Source organism: Bos grunniens, chromosome 19 (genome assembly GCF_055505025.1).
Source record: "Bos grunniens cultivar Pamir isolate PY7600 chromosome 19, Bosgru_T2T1.0, whole genome shotgun sequence".
NCBI classification, from domain to species: domain Eukaryota; kingdom Metazoa; phylum Chordata; class Mammalia; order Artiodactyla; family Bovidae; genus Bos; species Bos grunniens.
Window position 1 is genome coordinate 7,685,477 of NC_141183.1, and position 16,848 is coordinate 7,702,324.

At 55.7% G+C, this 16,848-nt stretch overlaps 2 protein-coding genes and 1 pseudogene across 5 annotated transcripts; all 3 read right to left on the reverse strand.

Annotated features, from left to right (window-relative positions):
• Positions 1–1,392: 1,392 nt before the first annotated feature.
• On the reverse strand, positions 1,393–1,792 carry LOC147351095 (small ribosomal subunit protein eS27 pseudogene; annotated as a pseudogene).
• A 2,779-nt stretch (positions 1,793–4,571) lies between these two features.
• On the reverse strand, positions 4,572–9,509 carry TRIM65 (tripartite motif containing 65). 3 transcript variants are annotated; one of them, XM_086356226.1, is made up of 6 exons: positions 9,095–9,509; positions 8,012–8,107; positions 7,542–7,775; positions 7,282–7,456; positions 7,077–7,142; positions 4,572–6,499 (listed from the first exon to the last, which is right to left on the reverse strand). In XM_086356226.1, exons 1-6 carry the CDS (start codon positions 9,488–9,490, stop codon positions 5,820–5,822), a joined length of 1,647 nt encoding a protein of 548 aa, XP_086212352.1. In that variant the 5' UTR covers positions 9,491–9,509; the 3' UTR covers positions 4,572–5,819. The 3 variants fall into 3 exon arrangements, with proteins under 3 accessions (XP_086212352.1, XP_086212354.1, XP_086212353.1); XM_086356228.1 differs by having other exon boundaries at positions 7,040–7,142; XM_086356227.1 differs by lacking the exon at positions 7,077–7,142.
• Positions 9,510–10,944: 1,435 nt separating this feature from the next.
• MRPL38 (mitochondrial ribosomal protein L38) lies at positions 10,945–15,490 on the reverse strand. 2 transcript variants are annotated; one of them, XM_086356229.1, is made up of 9 exons: positions 15,395–15,490; positions 15,081–15,260; positions 14,002–14,136; positions 13,714–13,922; positions 13,148–13,220; positions 12,935–12,980; positions 11,877–12,035; positions 11,495–11,631; positions 10,945–11,284 (listed from the first exon to the last, which is right to left on the reverse strand). In XM_086356229.1, exons 1-9 carry the CDS (start codon positions 15,459–15,461, stop codon positions 11,148–11,150), a joined length of 1,143 nt encoding a protein of 380 aa, XP_086212355.1. In that variant the 5' UTR covers positions 15,462–15,490; the 3' UTR covers positions 10,945–11,147. The 2 variants fall into 2 exon arrangements, 1 of the variants encoding a protein (XP_086212355.1); XR_015147178.1 differs by lacking the exon at positions 12,935–12,980.
• Positions 15,491–16,848: the final 1,358 nt, after the last annotated feature.

Sequence of the window (16,848 nt, forward strand, 5' to 3'; positions counted from 1 at the left end):
GGGACAAGTTCCGCCCTCCGCTCCCCACCTCACAGCCTGTTCAGGAAGGTGTACTCCTCCAGGAATGCCTGGAGATGTGATTTGTCAGGGTGGTGGCATTTTGATATCTCATCTCCATTATGGAAGCTTTTAAAGTTGCCCAATATATTAATTATTCTTTTTGTGGCTGTGCTGGTTGCTGTGCAGGCTTTTCTCTAGTTGCACAAGCGGGGGCTACTCTCTTGCTGTGGAGCATGGGCTCTAGAGTTCCTGGGCTTCAGTAGTTGCGGCACTCGGGCTTAATTGCCCTGCGGTATGTGGGATCTTCCCGGATCAGGGATCAAGCTCGTGTCTTCTGCATTGGCAGCTGGATTCTTTACCACTGAGCCACCAAGGAAGCCCTATATTCATTATTCGTGAAATGAATTGGCTCTTAAGTAACTGACACTCTGCTCACGGCTGCATCTCACTCTGTCCTCTCCAGGACTCTCATGAAGGAGGGGTAATGGAATTCCAACAGGTTACGTATCTTGCCAGAGGCCACACACCTAGTCTTGCAGAGGAGGCAGAACTTAAACCCAGAACGTGCACCCTGAAAATAATCCTAAACCTCATAAATGACCCTGTCTGGCTGCTGCTGCTGCTGCTGCTGCTGCTAAATCAATTCAGTCGTGTCCAACTCTGTGCGACCCCATAGACGGAAGCCCACCAGGCTCCCCTGTCCCTGGGATTCTCCAGGCAAGAACACTGGAGTGGGTTGCCATTTCCTTCCCCAGTGCATGAAAGTGAAAAGTGAAAGGGAAGTTGCTTAGTCGTGTCCGACTCTTAGTGACCCCATGGCCTACAGCCTACCAGGCTCCTCCATCCATGGGATTTTTCCAGGCAAGAGTACTGGAGTGGGGTTGCCATTGCCTTCTCTGTGTCTGGCTGCAGTATTGCTTAAAAAAAAAAAAAAAAGTCAAGCAGAAACAAAAACAAACTGCAAAGGCAGTGGAACAAACAATAGTACTCAGCAAGCCAAGCTTAGCTTTGCTTGACTCTATGGAAAAAGGAAATGGGAACCAAGCCATATCCCACAACAGCACTTCTTCTTTATGCTACTGATGTACTTTATTTTTTTTGTTGTTATTTTTATTTTGTTTTTCTTTTTTTTGATGTACTTTAAAACATATGCATTTATTTCAAAATAATATATCTAGAGTATCTGAAAAATAAACAATTTAGTGAGGTGTATAATAAAAACTGCAGTCCTGTATCCCACCTTTTTCAGATTCTGGGTTCCATGGACAACTAGGTTCAACCCTCCTGTCTCTTCTAGCACTTACCTCCATATGTCTAAAGCACACGGGTGTGAGCTTGAACATCTGGATGTTTGTGCTTGTGTTTCTGGAGATTTTGATATCCAGATTTTTTTTTTGATATCCAAAATGTGTTTATTGGGATGCTTTCCCATGCGTTCTGATACAGGGTACTTTCAGTGTTGCTTCTATCTGAAGGAGCATCCTCCTGGAAGGCTTGCTTTTCCTCCTGCAGGCGGTCAGAGAACAGTGGAGCAACCAGCACACAAAACTACTGTTTGTGCGTGGCTAAAGCTGTTGGTGATTCTATAGCATCCTGGGCATCTCACATCCATGAAATAGGAATTGGAGCTCTGCACAAGGTGCTTCTGCTGGGGTTTCCTCTCCTCTTCTTGAGAGGGACAAAGGAGATCCTTTGCAAGAGGCATGTTCTCATGGCAAGGTCGTCACTGTCAGGAAGCAAGATCTTGATTCCTTATCATTTCTCCTTTATGTTAAATTCCCCATTGCTTGGATCCCGGGGCTTCCCTTCCCTTCATTGATTTATTTATTTTTGAAAATTACATCCTCTGGGAGTTTCCTGGTAATGGATGCGGAAGTGTCTGCAAATGTCTTTGTTCAGGCTTCCCCATGATTGACAGTTCGGCTGGGTATGGAATTCTGAATAGAAATCCTTTCCTCCCTCAGAGTCCCAAAGACCTGGCTCCATTGTCTTCTAGTTTCCAGCCCTGCGTTACTTCAAGACACATTTCCTAGTCACCACGCTGCTCCTTTCCGTTCCTCCCTCCACAGGCAGGATAGCCTCTGAGTCTCTTTACCCCTCCCCTCTCTGGCCTCCAATCCACCAGCCCCAGAGGTCCCTGTCTTTTAAAATCTCTCCCGCCCTTCCCTTCTCTTGTTCTGTTCCTATGCACACCTGCCGGGAGCCAGCACGGGAGTCCCCACCCATAACAAGGTTATGTGGGAGAGTTCTGGTGGGCAAGGCGAGCCAGAACTCGAGGGGTGCCCCTCTGGGTCTGCCTGAGCGTCTACCCCAAAACCAGAGTCTGTCTGTTTTACTGCTTCATGACTTTCACCAACTCCTCTGACAGTCACGGGGCGGGTCAGGGGGGTGCTATCCCCGACCACCTTTTCTCTGAAGGAAATCAACTTAGAGCTCTAGCTAATTAGCCTCCTGGGCGTAATAGGAGTGTTTCAATCCAAACCCCTCAGATGGCTCTCTAACTTGCCTGACAGGCTTACCCGGGCTCCTACAGCTATGCATACGATTGTTTACAGTCTCCCAACCGTGAGAGGCACGGGAAGCGTAAGATATTCAAATAGTATGGAGCCTCTCGGAGAGTTAGAAATTGTCAGAATAGAACTAGTAGAAGATTTCATTGTTGAGCCAATGCTTGCTGCCAAGTTTCCACATCTCCTGTATTGTATCCTTGGAAGTGTATTAATTAATATAGTTGGTATGTAGAAAAAATAAGTAGTGGCCTTGGTGTTAACAACTTTAGATCTTAAGGTAATAAATTCTTTCCTTTGTTGTAAACCCACTGCACCTCTGCCCTATAGGAATGCAACTTTTCTAACACCTTCAGAGGATGGCGCCAAACTTTAAAATGATTAGTCTTAGAGAAAGTAAGTCTTATGGTTGACAAACCTTTATCAGAGTCATAAAATGTTAACAGGCCTTCTGGCCAGAAGATGATGTAAATCACCTAAACCATTTGTATATGATAAGTTTGCAGAAGAGAAACCCTGGTTTCGATAAGGATCAAAGACTGCTGACTTTGCATGATTTCACACTCCCTATTATCCTCTATGTGCAACTTAGGGTATAAAAGCCCCTGTTGAAAATAAAGCTACGGGCCTTGCTCACTGAAGCTTGGTCTCCCCATGTCGTTCTTTCTCTCATCTTCTGGCTGAATTCCCATCTGGAGCGTGGAGGCTCATCAAGCCTACTAATTTTGCCTGGGCTTCTAAGATCTGACCGGGGAGGCCTTAGTGTCTCCTCTCCTTCAGGAGAACGGGAGGACGCCTGCAGCCTATGTAGGTGGCGCAAATTCCTTGTCTTGGAATTTTATTGGTTTTCCACGTAAACCAAGTTATTCAGCCTCTTTTCTCCACTGAATTTCTTCACTGAGCTATCCCTATTTAACCGCTCTTTGTATCTTTAATTAACATTTAAATAAGCTATTGTTTCCTGATCGCCGACGCTGCCCCCCCTTCAAATTCCCTGGATCCACCGGGGCTGGACCCCGGCACCCACCCTCCTGATTCTGCCTCAGAGATGCCCAGAAACTGTGAGGACTGGAGCAGAGATGCTGGAAACACTCCCAGGCTCATCAGATGAGTCCCCTTTACAAATGTTATGCCCCAGAGTCCATGTTTCTTTCTCCCTCTGCACCAAGGCATTTTTCCTGGTGAGGAGGTGGAGAGTTGTTAGAATCAGCAGGGCTGAGAGAATTTAATCTGAAGTAACTGTCCAGGAGAGTTCATTCTCGCCCTCACGCTGGCATGGGAAGCACTGCTCCACAGCACTCGATGGAGTTCATATAAATATGAACTTCCCTGGTGGTCCAGTGGTTTAGACTCTGAGCTCACAGTACAGGTAGTGGGTTCAACCCCTGGTCAGGGAACTAGGGTCCCTCATGCCACATGGCATGGCACTCGCCCTCCCCCCCAAAAAGGCAGTAGTGTCATGTAAACAAAAGTTAGTGGTCACAGTATAGAACATTCCCACAGGACAATGTGGAAAGGATCAACAACCCAATAAAAAAGTACATCCATAGATTAAATGACCCAAGACACTCTGCACTATGGAAGCAGAGAAGGGGCTGTTCTTCCTGTCTCTGTCCCTTTTTCTGTGGGCTTGGCTAGCTGGACATTTGTGTAGGGGCTCTGGCATCAGGAGGGATGGTTAGAATCTGTCCGCTTGGGGTAGCCAGTGATAATGGCTACCTGGCCAGCCCAATCCTGTATCTACCCTCCTGGGGCTTTCAACTCCTGCTGTTAACCCAGCTGTCAGACTGTCACACAGTCAGACTGTCACACTGACTGTCCAGGCTCAGAACCATCTTACCCTGTTTGGGGATCTCCCCACCTTAGGAATCTTTCTGGAAGCTCCTTGCCCAGGTTGCACAGATGAGAGGCCTGGCCCTGCCCTTAAACCGAGACCTGACGAGTGAGGCCACAAGGCGGAGTCTGCAGCCGCGGCACCAGCAGGGACCAGTGACAATGTGGGGAGGGAAATCTGTCTTATAGAAATACAAAAGTATTTTCTAAGTTTTGGAGTGTTTTTGCATGTTATTCTTTTCTAAAAAAGTTTTTATTGTCAAATACACACGAGTCTATAAAACATGCATGTACAGTGTAAAAAATTAGAAAGCAGACACCCTTGGGACCACTACCCTGATCAAGAAGCACTTTCTTGTACAAAATTACTGCTCCCCAATGACCCAGCACCCTCATCTCCAGAAACACAAGATAAAACATGTACAAGGACCTGCAGGGAAACATGTTCTAAATGGCAAAATCCAAAATCAAAGGAGTGGGAGCTGTGCTGGCACCTACACTTGATGCCCACAACCCGGGTAGGGATGAGGGGAGAATGATGGCAGCTGAGGCTCTGCCGTGACGATTGGCTGGCGGCCTGGGGGGCAGGAGTCAGTTGGCCTGATGCAAGGTTTCTTCATTTCGGTCCCTTGTATAAGAATAAAATCTTCAAGTCTCCATTGTGTCTCTGTTGAGTGATTCCTCTGTAGGGAATGCAGCCCACGTACAGGGTAATAAATATGGCCAAAACTTCCGGCTCAAAAATCGTCATCTCAAGACTTCCCTGGCCCAGTGGTTAAGACTCCAACTCTCCACTGTAGGGGGCAAGGGTTTGATCCCTGGTTGGGGAAACTAAGATCCCACATGCTGCAGGGTGTGGCCTCCTCCCAAAAAGTCATCACGGCCATATTTTTATAGCCCCCAAATAAAACATTTTGAAGTCCAATAATGGGTAAACAAATTCTGATTAGAATTTGGCTGGATGACCATTTATGTTGTGTCATTCAGGGAGAAAATTTGAACAATGTGGAAAATGCTTATGTTAAATAAAAGATGCAGAAAAACACAATTGTTTATAGAATATGAGCACAGGATGTACAAAGTAAAAGAGAAGATGAAAATATACCAAAATGTGAAGGAAAATAGAAAAGAGATGAGGAGGGAGAAGGTAAAAATCAACCTTCTCAAGACTGCCTCTAGGAATCCTCTGTTCCGAGGTCTACACTGTCTTGGTAGGAGGTAAACTGGTGTTGCCCTGTAAGTGACTCTGTCCCGCTATGGTGTGTCCTGCCCTGCACGTGCGCTCCTGCAAGACCTGGGCACTGCGCTGGTCTCTGAGGTCCAGGCAGCCCTAGAACTGGGCTCCCATCTTCCTCCCTTGAGGCTCACCCCCTTCAGAGAGGAGGGGAAGGTGAACTCCAGTTTGGAGGCTTCCTCCCAACTCTCTCCAAGTGGCCCAGCCAGCTCCTGAGCTGGTCTTCCAGCCAACAACTGGTCCCACTAGAGCTGTGGCCTCAGGTCCCCAGGGGAGCAGCTGGGGCGGTTCTGGGGCCCATGGGAATGGTGGCACCTGGCCACCGGGGTGGCACTTGTCCCCTGCCTTCCTCCGCTGAGCCCCGAGGCCTCTTCCTGGAGCCCTGGAGGAAGGGTGGCCTCGGGCTGATGGCACAAGGTCAGGGTCCGACCCTCGAGGAGCCAGAAAATGGGGTAGAGGGGCCGGGTGAAGATGGCATGGAAGGTGTGCAGGGGTTGGGTCTTCGGTTCCAGGCTGTAGAAGGTGAGGCAGCCAGAGGCCAGGTTCAAATCCACGCCCAGGAGCCGCCCTGACACGACTGGGAGGCGCTGGGCCTTCCCGTCGTGCCAGGCCTGGGTGCAGTCCTCCTGAATGCAGAGCCCCCAGGAGCTGGGCCCGCGGCCGATGTTGTCCGTGTGGGGCCCCTGCCTGCGCCTCGTCAGTTCCGAGTAGGCGACGCCCAGTGTCACCGAGTGGCTGGACGCACGCACCTCCCAGTAGTGCTGCCCGGCCTGGAAGCTCTGGGCACACTGCACCTGCCAGAGCTCGAAGCTGCCGGGCCCGTCTGGGCCCCGGGGCTTTAGAAGGTGCTTTACCCGCTGGTCCTGCTGGGACAGGTAGAGGTGGCGGTTGGCGCTGACAGGGTCGAAGGTCAGGTTGCGATAATCTGTTGGGCAGAGGCAGATGGAAGGTGATTGAGCAAGGGTGCCTGCGTCTAGCCATCACTCTGTTGTCAGAGGGGACAGACAGCAACTGAACTTCCATCGACGGACCCCCAGATATCTGCGGGGGTCACTGGAAGCTGAGCAAACGCGGACATCCTCTCAGCATCTGATCCTCCACGCGACCCCTGAGGTGGAACCTTCCATCGGCCTCATTTCACAGATGAGAAAACTGAGGTTCAGAAAGCTAACTTCATAGTGAGTGGAAGAATCGTGGTCGATCCCAGGTTCGTGCACCCAGAATCTCCTTAAACACTACACTCGCAGCATGTGTAAGAGGTGTGCACCCTGCAACAGGTACATGGGGGGGCGGGGCCAGGCCGGCCCCAGGGAGGGGCGTGAAACAGGTTTCCTGGACAGAATAGTCAGGAAAGAGTAGGTGCCCCCCGACACATACAGAGGGACACACACATGTGCTCACAGTGCACACATGAACACACACATACCCACGTGTGCATACAATGCACTCACACACATATGCTCACACAGGTGCAGACACACGTGTGCTCTAGGCCTTCTTACTCTGCCAGAGTCTCCTCCTCAGTGGACACACTGGGCTCAGGACTGGTGCCAGGGGACCTGGGGACTCTACGGAGCAAACCAGGGTTTTAGGGGAGTCATCAGGAGGAGCGCTCATGGGGGGCCAGGCCACTGACTCCTTTCCCACTCCCAGTGGGAGGGACAGCTGGGCCCAGAGGGGCAGGCAGAGGTCTGGGATCAGCCTTACCCACAGAGCCCAAGTCAGCGGCTTCGGTTGGTACTCCGGAGTGAGCCCCCTCTTCCAGGAGGAGGGCACACAGCTGGCTCAGTGACTCCTTCAGGCCGCCCAGCTGCTGATCTTCGTCCCACTGTGGGAGAGTCAGTGGCCCGAGAGGGCCTGGGGGCACCAGTTGCTGTGATTCCTGAGCGCAGGGGACAGCTGCAGTAAGCCTGGGCACAAAGGGCAGGCGCACCGGCCCCCCGGCCCGCCTCCCTGAGGTCTGGTACCTGGAGGAAGGTCCAGTCATCCAGATGCTCTAGGAGGTGGCGAATCCTTCGATCACAGAAGGACACGGCCTCCAGGTGGCCCTGCAGGCGCTGTTTCTCCTGCTGGGCCTGCTCCAGGGCCTGGGTCTTGGCCACATTGATGTCCCTCAGAGCCCTGACCCGCCGCATCTCCAGGGCCTGCAGCAAGCAGCTGAACTTGCCAGAGATCACGGAGGTCAGGGTGCAGGCTGAGTTCTGGGTGGGCACAGGAGGAGCTGAGGACAGCTAGGGCCCTGGGCTGCCCACTGGGCTGAGGGGTGGGGAGCCAAGGTCTCTCTGCCCCCCACCCCCCGGCCCTTCATTTCCTGATGCCGGGAGGCATTTTCAAGGTAGCTCACACCTACTGCCCAGTGTCCCAGGGGCCGCCGGTGGCCGCCTGAAGGACACAGCACAAGAACACGTTGGGGGTGGTGGGGGGACAGGCCTGGTACCTGGATCTGGCTGCTTCGCTGCTGCAGCTCCTGTAGCTGCCTCTGGGCCTGGGCGGCCTGCTGCTGGGTGACCTCCAGCGTGGCTCTCAGCTGGGCCTGTGGGCCCATCAGGGGACAAGTGACAAGAGGGAGCCAGGACTGGCTGTGAAGCCCCCTCAGCCAGTCAGCAAGCACCTGCAGATGCTCAGCCTCCCCTTGTGCCACCCGGGTGAGGCCCGCACACAGGGCACCAGTCTTGGTTCTGAGCCCTGGGGGAACTGGGTCAGGGTCCCAGGGAGGCCTGGACAAAGCCCCTGCCCTGCGGGGAGCAGAGTGGTGCCCAGGTGGTACAGAAACCTCAGGCTGAACACGAGCAAGACGGCTGCTATACCCTCAGGACTGCAGGACGGCACCCCCACTAGGACTTGGGGCCCTGCACCTGGTCAAGAGCCTGTCTTGCTTCTGCTCCTCCCGGCGACACCCTGAAGTGAGGGACCCATGTTATCCCCACTTCACAGAAGAGGAAGCAGGTCAGGGAAGTTCATAACTTGGCCAGGTCACTGGATTTTCCCAAGTGCAATGCTTGCGTCTCGGTCCGAGCCAGAGCCTCCAGCACAGTACAACGTGCTGGAGGTAGGAAGGGGCAGGGCAGAGTTTCCTGGTTCACCCTGACTCTCCCCCAAGGGCGCACAGTCCTACCCTCACACTCCAGCATCACTGCCCCTCTCGCTAGCCAAGTTCTAGCTCCTTCAGTGCTTCTGCCGTCCAGCTGCACCACCTAGTCCTCCCGGCAAACTTCCACACCCCCTGCACTGTATTCAGCCCCCAAGGCAGTAACCTCTTGTCCTGACTGCGTCCTCAGCAGCTGCGGGGATTGTCTGTGCTCCAGCACTCGGCTCTGGGCTCCTTGACCTCCTCACTCCATCCCGGCTACTCACTCCCGTATCCTCACCCTAGACCCGGCACCGGCCCTGCCACCTCTATTCCAAGCTGTCCTGACTGCCACCTCCTCTCAACCCGGAATCAAAACAGGGCCAAGCCCGCGGCTGAAGCCGCCCGCCCCTGCCCGGGCGCAGAGAGCTGTGCGGGTCCCCGGCGAGTCACCTCGCGCGCCCGGCGCTCGGCGTCCAGCAGCACCCGCTCGTGGAGGCGACACTCGCGCACGGTACACACGCAGCACACGCAGAGGCCCTCGGTGCGGCAGAAGAGCTCGAGCGGCTGGCCGTGCCGGGGGCAGCGCGCGCCGTGGCTGGGATCGGGGCCGGGGCCGGGCGTGGCGCGCAGCTCCTCCACCACGCCACTCAGAGCTACGTTGCGGCGCAGCTCGGCTCCGTCCGGGAAGGGCTCCCGGCACTCGGGGCACACCTTCTCGCAGAGGCCCCACCAGTCCCGGATGCAGGCCCCACAGAAGTTGTGGCCGCAGAGCAGCGTCACCGGCTCCTTGTAGAGCTCCAGGCAGATGGAGCAGGTCAGCTTGTCCTCCAGCTGCTGCGCGGCCATGGCTGCCGCGGGCGGCCCCGGGCGCGCGGAAGGAAGGCCGGGGCCTCTTAAAGGGACCGCGGGCGCCGGGGTGTGGGTGGAGCGGGCGGAGCGAGGACCCGCTGGGATGACAACCTTTCTTCCCCACCGACCAGACCAGCCGCCACTCCCAGCGCCTGCCCGCTGCAGCACGCCCGTTCCGCCCAGCGCCGATGGCTCCGGCTCCGAGGCAGCCCTGCCTGCCTTCTACTGCCCAGCCTGGGAGATGGGGTCCAGCTCTCTCTGGTCCCACCCTGGGACCTCATCCCGCTTCCCGAGATCCTCAGTCCAACAGCTCCCGTGCAGGGGATCTGGCCCCAGGTTCTGGAGACTAGAGCCTTGGGAAACCGTTGGGCTTCCAAGCCTCCTCCTGGCCAAGGGCCTCCACCAGAACCTCTCCTGAAGCCCTCATCTGAAAATCTAATACAAGTAACACTGACAACACGTTATCTACCTCCCAGGGGGTTTGGCCATTAAATGAATCAGGACAGCACGTGGGAGTGTCTGGCAAGGAGCAAGGGGCACACAGCTGGTGCTCATTAAATGCCCTCTGGACCATGGGGCTCTGCTGCACTTTTTTCCTTGAGCTGAGTTTCAGCACTTGCCAGACTAGGGTGTCTCCCTTCTCTGGGCCATGCCTAATTTTGGTTCTTTTAAAGTAAACAGGTGGAAATGTCTGGTTACCAAGAGACAGAGACCAGAAAATAGTGGTTCCTTCCTACCCCCTTTAATGGAAACTCAAAGCAGTCTTCAACTGCATCAGAATACTGTGCCGGTGAGAGTCCCTGGTTTGCAGGTCCAAACTGTTCTGGAACCCCACTTCTTAAGAGAGTTGGTTCCCCTGCAGCCGAGCAAGAGGGGGTCTTGGCCACTAGCCCACCGTCCCTGGGGCAGTGTGCTGGGCCAGTGCGAGAGGCAGGGTTAACTCTCTCCTTTCTTTCTGACCCAGCTGGTTTAATTTTGAGGCAGGACATCCTCTCACTTCGATGCAGCAAACCTCATATTGTCTTGTTTTGTAGTATGTGTATAGTTTTTCTTCCTGATCTCTCGACTGGCTCCTAAGCATTCTCCTTTAGAGAAGAGAGATACCCTAACCACCCAGCAAGCATGCAGGAGCTTCCAGGGCCCTGAGCAGGGCGGTGTGCCCAGAGACCTGCCTGTGCCCCACCTGACAAACCTTCAAAGCACATGGAGGCTGGGAGCATGAGGAAAGCCAGCAAGGGGACAATGCCCAGGGCTGCCAAATTTCTTTCACGAGGCCTGTGGGAGCAGCCAGGGCCACCACCTGCGTTTCTTCTGTACCTGTCTTCAGCCACTGGACCACAGGGCCTCTGACAGCCGAGGGTTCACCTCCCAGGGTGGGAGGCAGCCCTCTGCCAGCCAATAAAGCAACAGACTTCCACCAGGGGGCGCCCAGAACACAAACCCAGACCAGCTACAGCAAAAATCTTTATTGGAAACCCTACCCTCTAAGCCTTCTTCCCTCCCAAGCCCTGAGCCTGCTGGGAGGGTGGCAAAAGGGCAGCCTTAGGCAGGAGAACCCCACTGCTTGGCCCCTCTATTGCCCCCGCCTGCAGAGCCTGGCAGGGTGGCCTGAGAAGCCCCGTTCACTCTTTGAGGTGGGGGGCACTCCAGTCACTCAGTAGAAGCCATAGGTGGGTTCGTGACTGTCCCTGTATCGGTCCAGGTAGCGCAGGGGCTGCCGGTGAGGGAAGCACTTCTGCTTAGGGTGATAAGGGGGCGGCCGCACAAACTCAAACACAGGCTCTCGCATGTCTGCAGAAGAGTGAAGGAGAGACACAGGTGTGGACTGCTGTTGGCCTGAGCCCGTCCGTCTGTCTGCTCCAGGGGACTGCCCAGCCAGCCCACCCCAGGAATAGCATGCCTGCTGCTGGCCCTCTCCTGCAGGCGCTTCTCCTGGCATGTCAGGGGAGGTCTGTGCGCTCAGACCAGCCGCCCCCTCCCCCTTGCCCACTCTGCCCTTACCCAGGAGCTGGTGGAAGATGTGGGTGACTGAGTCATCCCAGCGGCACTGGAAGAAGGCCAGGCCAGCTGGGGTCATGGCATCTTGGTGTTTCTTGTAGAAATCAAAAGTGTGGAAGGTCCGCTGGGCAAGCTGGTAGCTGTAGGAGGAGGTGAGCATTTGAGAGTTGTGGGGGGACCAGAGCCCCACACCCCACCTCTGGTCCCACAGGCAATGCTGAGAAGCCCCTTAGGGTCTGCCTAGCACAGCACAACTACCCTTCTGCTCGCCTCAAGGCCCCAGTGATGAGAGAGGAGACCTGAGGAAGACTGCCCATTACTGGGAAGCTGGCCTGAGCCCAGGGGGAAGCTGGCCTGAGCCCAGGGGTGGGGAGGCACAGATTACCAGGGTGAGGGCCGGGTGTCCCCAGAGAAGTCGACTGGCTTGTCCTGCTTGAAGAGAAGGAAGGCAAAGCGGTGGAAGCCGGAGCCTCGGGCAGGAAAGGGGGGCAGGTAGGGACACGTCTCCTCTCCTTCAGCCACCCTGCTGCCCGGGATGTTGGTGCTGGAGGGAGAACAAGCATCTGTTAATTGCCACTCACCGCAGGCAGCAGTAGGAACATCCCCACCCAATGCTCCCTAGAGACTGCTACAACTCTCCAGGAGGACCCTAAGATGATCTCCACTACACAGTCAGGTAGGAAGAAGAGCTTTGTACACCCTCAGATGAAGAGCAAACATGTGGGGGACAGGGAAAGTAGGGGCTCAGAGGCCACCAAGAGCCCCAGGAACTGTCAGGATGAGAGCAAGCTCGAGCAGCTGGTTTCCTGGCGCCGGGGGGCTGGTGGGGCGGCAGGGCCGCTCAGGCGGGAGAGCCACGCCACCTGGGACGGCTTCTCTCCTGATGTCCCGAAGGCTCTGGGTTTGTCAGGGAGTGTCTGCCCAGCCTGGCACTGGGATGGCCACTGTACCTGCCCCAGGTACAACTCGCCAGAGGGCCTGCTGCACAGAGTGGTAACTGCAGTCGAATAAAGTGCATGACCTCTGCCTCCAGGCCTGGTGCTCAGAACCAAGGGCCGCTGAGCAAACAAAAGGCAGCCCATGGGTGCCAGAGGCCTCTCATGGTCTCCTTTCCCACTTGCTTGTCACTGAGCCCCTGAGTGGCTGAGGCACGTGGCGGCACGACCCTAGTCTCACAGGTGAGGAAATGAGTTCAGGGAGACAGAGGGCCCTGCAGGAGGGGCCGGAACCCACCGCCTGCTTTGCTTCTGTACCCTGGGTCAGCCCCTGATCATCCTTCAGGGCCCCTGACACCCTCAGGAAGCAGAGGTGAGGGACCACCTCTAGGGCTGGGAGGTGGTGGTTAATCCATGGTGGAGCCAAGACTCAAGTTCAAGTGCAGCTCTTTCTAGGATGCCGGAACCTCCTCCAAAGCTGAGCCACACCCCGATCCCAAGTACTTACACCAGCCAGTGCACGTACTCGGCGTCCGGTTCCAGCAGGTGTCCATCTACACACAAATACACCCCACTGACTGCGGGCATTGCCGCCCCCTCCCTTCTCCTCCCCTGGAAGGAGCTGGGGCTGGAGCTTCCACCTAGCCCTTCCCCCAGCTCCCCAGGGCCTCCCCAGGGAGATGAGGGAGGCAGATATCCCCGTGAGCCCCCAGACCCTTACCCAAGTTGGTGAGCAGCAGCGTCCACATGGAGCCCTCATCTGCCTCATAGGTCACCTCTGGGGGCTGGGCAGCCTGGTGGGGAAAGAACGAGGGCGCTGTCACCCCATCAGGGACAGACAAGCTGTTCTAAATAGACCTTTATTCTGGAGGGCAGGAGCCTGAGGGAGCCTCGGAGAAAGGAGAGCCCATTCTGGACCAAGTACCCTGGACAGCCCCTTGAGAGGCAAGTGAGCAAAGACTTATCAAAAGAGCCCTATTGAGCTGCCTGTCCAGAGATCTGAACCCCAAGAAGGCCAATGGCTAGGGGCTGGGAGGGCACTCTGATGGAGCTTTTTATTTTACATTCCCTTCTTTGTGATTACTTTATCATGGTGTTGTTTACTGGGAAATCAAAAAGAGACAGAGAACAAGAAAACCCCAGGTGAGCCTACACAGACACTGTGCTTGTGCCTTTGACCACCATAAAAACCGCCTCTGTAACTGCTTTCAAAAAGGAGCTGTCTCTGGCCCCATGTGGGATGTGTCTGTGCACACAGGGCAGGGAGGGGCACAGGCCAACAGTTACCTCAGTTGGAGTGACTTCATTGCCATAGTACACAGGTACCAAGTCGTCCTCGCCTATGGCATAGGCCACATGCAGGGGGACTCGGGGCACGAAGGTGGCCCCATGGAAGAGGTCCCGATAGAGGCCATAGTATTCGGCCAGACGCTGCTTGTGGTAGGGGCCACAGGTTCTCTCCCACTCGGCTCGCACGGCCTCCAAGGGGATGCTCGCTGGAAAGGAATGATGCCAGTGGGGATGCGCAGTGGGGGCAGGGACACACCCAGGACCCCCTCCCTCAGGAAGGCTTACCTGTGCGGAGGCGAGAGGCCCGCTCCTCCTCCACACTGGTCCGCAGCTCCCGCAGGACCCGTTTCCGTTCCAGCAACTGTTGGGTCCGGCAGACCTTAGGTGGAGGCAAGCCAATGTCAACCGTGTCTTTGGGATCTGCGGAGGGAAGATGTGTTGGAGAAAGTGGAATCAGGGCTTCGCTAAGCTCCCTGTCCATACTTTTCCTTTCACAGGGCAAACTCTGCTACTAAAGCTTAGCCTTTAATTCACAAAACTAAAACATACTGTGCTGTCAGCTTCACAGATCTGGACTTGTTCCAGTCACTAAGTAAACTGGATACAACGTGAGATTCTGTTTTCTAATCCCTAACCAAGGTTACATCTGTCTGCGTGCATGCGTGCTAGGTCACCTCAGTAGTATCTGTGCGACCCCATGGACTGTATGTAGCCTGGCAGGCTCCTCTGTTCATGGGATTCTCCAGGCAAGAATACTGGAGTGGGTTGCCATGTCCTCCTCCAGAGCATTATTTGTCTAGGTCATGGGAAACCCAGACGGATGGTGACCTAATTATGGCTGGGATCACCTTCAAGCCTGTTCACAGCTGGCCGTGCAGGGTCCCTGAGTCACCATCCCCAGGGTTTTCAATTTAACTCAGCAAAGTACTGGTCATGTGTGGCAGGTGTAGAGATCTAGTGGTGGTCAAGGCAGACAGGATCCCCGTTATTAGAGAGCTCACAGTCTGGGAGGGAAGCAGCGAAGAGTCAGGATGCAGTGTGGCCAAGGCGACATCAACAGTGTTACAGAAACACAGAGGGGCGTTCCAACCCAGAATTGGGACGGGGGCAGTTGGTCAGGAAAAGACTTTCGGTGTAGAAACATCAAAGGTGGAAATCTAATGATAAAGGAAGAGAATTTTCCAAGGAGGGGGACCAAAAGATATGAAAAATGCTGGCGGGACTAAGCCACCACCAGTGCACACAGGAACGTGAGCAGGCCTTCTCCATCAACCTCGGGGAATCCAAGCTGGCGGAATCCACCCCCGCCGCAACCTCCGAGTCCCAAGGCGGTGGGGTCACCGCCCAGCTCCGGACACCCCCACCTGACTCCTCTCCGAAATGCTCCCGGTACGTTCGCCACCAGTGCGGGTCCCGCGCCTCCCGCTCCGCACGGCGCCGGTAGCGGTCGAAGCTGCGGTACTTCTTCAGCCGCTCCAGGTTGCTCACGTCGATGTCCTCGTTGGGCATCGGCCCCAGAGGAGCGGCCCGGCGGCTCAGGGCGGCTGCGGGCGGAGAGCAGGACATCAGGCTGGCCCCGGCCCGGCTCCCGCGGAGACCCGGAGCGGGAGCCGGCTCGAGCCTCAGGGTTCGGCTGGACGGGGACTTCCAAGAGCCCCTCACCCCCCAGAGCCCTCACCTGAGGTGCTGAAGCCCCGCCAACTCCGACTCCCGTTCAGCACGACCCGCCACCAGGACGCCGCCATCTTCCCTCAGGCCGGCGCGCCGCCGCTCTGTGGACCCCGCAGAGGTGGCCGGAGCGGCGCCTGAGCACAGCGCAGGCCCCGCCCCCCGCGTCCTGGGAGCCCCGCCCCCCGCGTCCTGGGAGCCCCGCCCCCCGCGTCCTGGGAGCCCCGCCCCCCGCGTCCTGGGCCCGAAGTCCTCCTCTTCCTGGAGGTGGCCGCGGGCATCCGGCTCCCCGGCTTCGGAAGTACCCAGTGGGAGGCGGGGCGGACCTGCGAGCGGTCCCGCCCCATGCCTGCCGTCGGCCACCAGGGGGCGACACAGACTGGGGGCGGTCGGGCGGGCTTGTAGCCGCCTCTGCTGGAGAAGGTCCGCCCGTTGCAGGGCTCTGGGTGTTGCTCTCGGGCTTCCCTGGTGGCTCAGCTGGTAAAGAATCCGCCTGCAGTGTGAGAGAACTGGGTTCAATCCATGGGTTGGGAAGATCCCCTGGGGAAGGAAAAGGCCACCCACTTCAGTATTCTGGCCTGGAGAATTCCATGGACTGGATAGTCCATGGCGTCGCAAAGTCGGACACGTGTTGTTCTCAAGGGTCATCTAACTCCTGAAGGTGGCGTCCTCAGCCCCTGCAGTGGTGTAGCAGCACGAGCAGCAGTAGGGGCTGTGAGCAGGGACTCAGGAGTCCCCCTGCTTGGGTTCATATTCTAGGATGTGACTTTCCCTTCGCCTTTGCAGTTTTCCTCATTTGGAAAGAAAGTTGGTAGTAGTAGTGCTTATCTCTTAGAGGGTGTTAAGGATTAAATGAATTAACATAAAGCATTTCCTGTGGTATGAAAGTGTTAGTCGCTCAGTCCTGCCCTACACTTTGTGACCCTACCAACTGTAGCCTGCCAGTGTCCTCTCTTCATGGGATTTCCCAGGAAAGAATACCGGAGTGGGCTCCCATTTCCTCCTTCAGGTGATCTTCCCCACCCAGGGGTGGGACCTGGGTCTCCTGTGTTGCAGATGAATTCTTTACTGTCTGAGCCCCCAGGGAAGACTAAACTGTGGTATGTGTGCTCAGCTGCTTAGTCGTGTCCGACTCTTTCTGACCTGGTAGATTGTAGCCCACCAGGCTCCTCTGTCCATGTGATTTTCCAGGCAAGAATAATGGAATAGGTTGTCATTTCCTCCTCCAAAACTGTGGTATATGTGTTAGCTTTTGATTACCTCCAGTTTTTTGCCTCTGCCCTATGAGATGGTTGGATGGTATCACTGACTTGGTGGACATGAGTTTGCGCAAGCTCTGAGAGTTGGTGATGGACTGGGAAGCCTGGCGTGCTGCAGGCCATGGGGTTGTAAAGGGTCAGACACGACTGAGCAACTGAACTGAAACCTTTTCAGAGTTGTGTTGTTCTTGGGATCCTGTTCTAA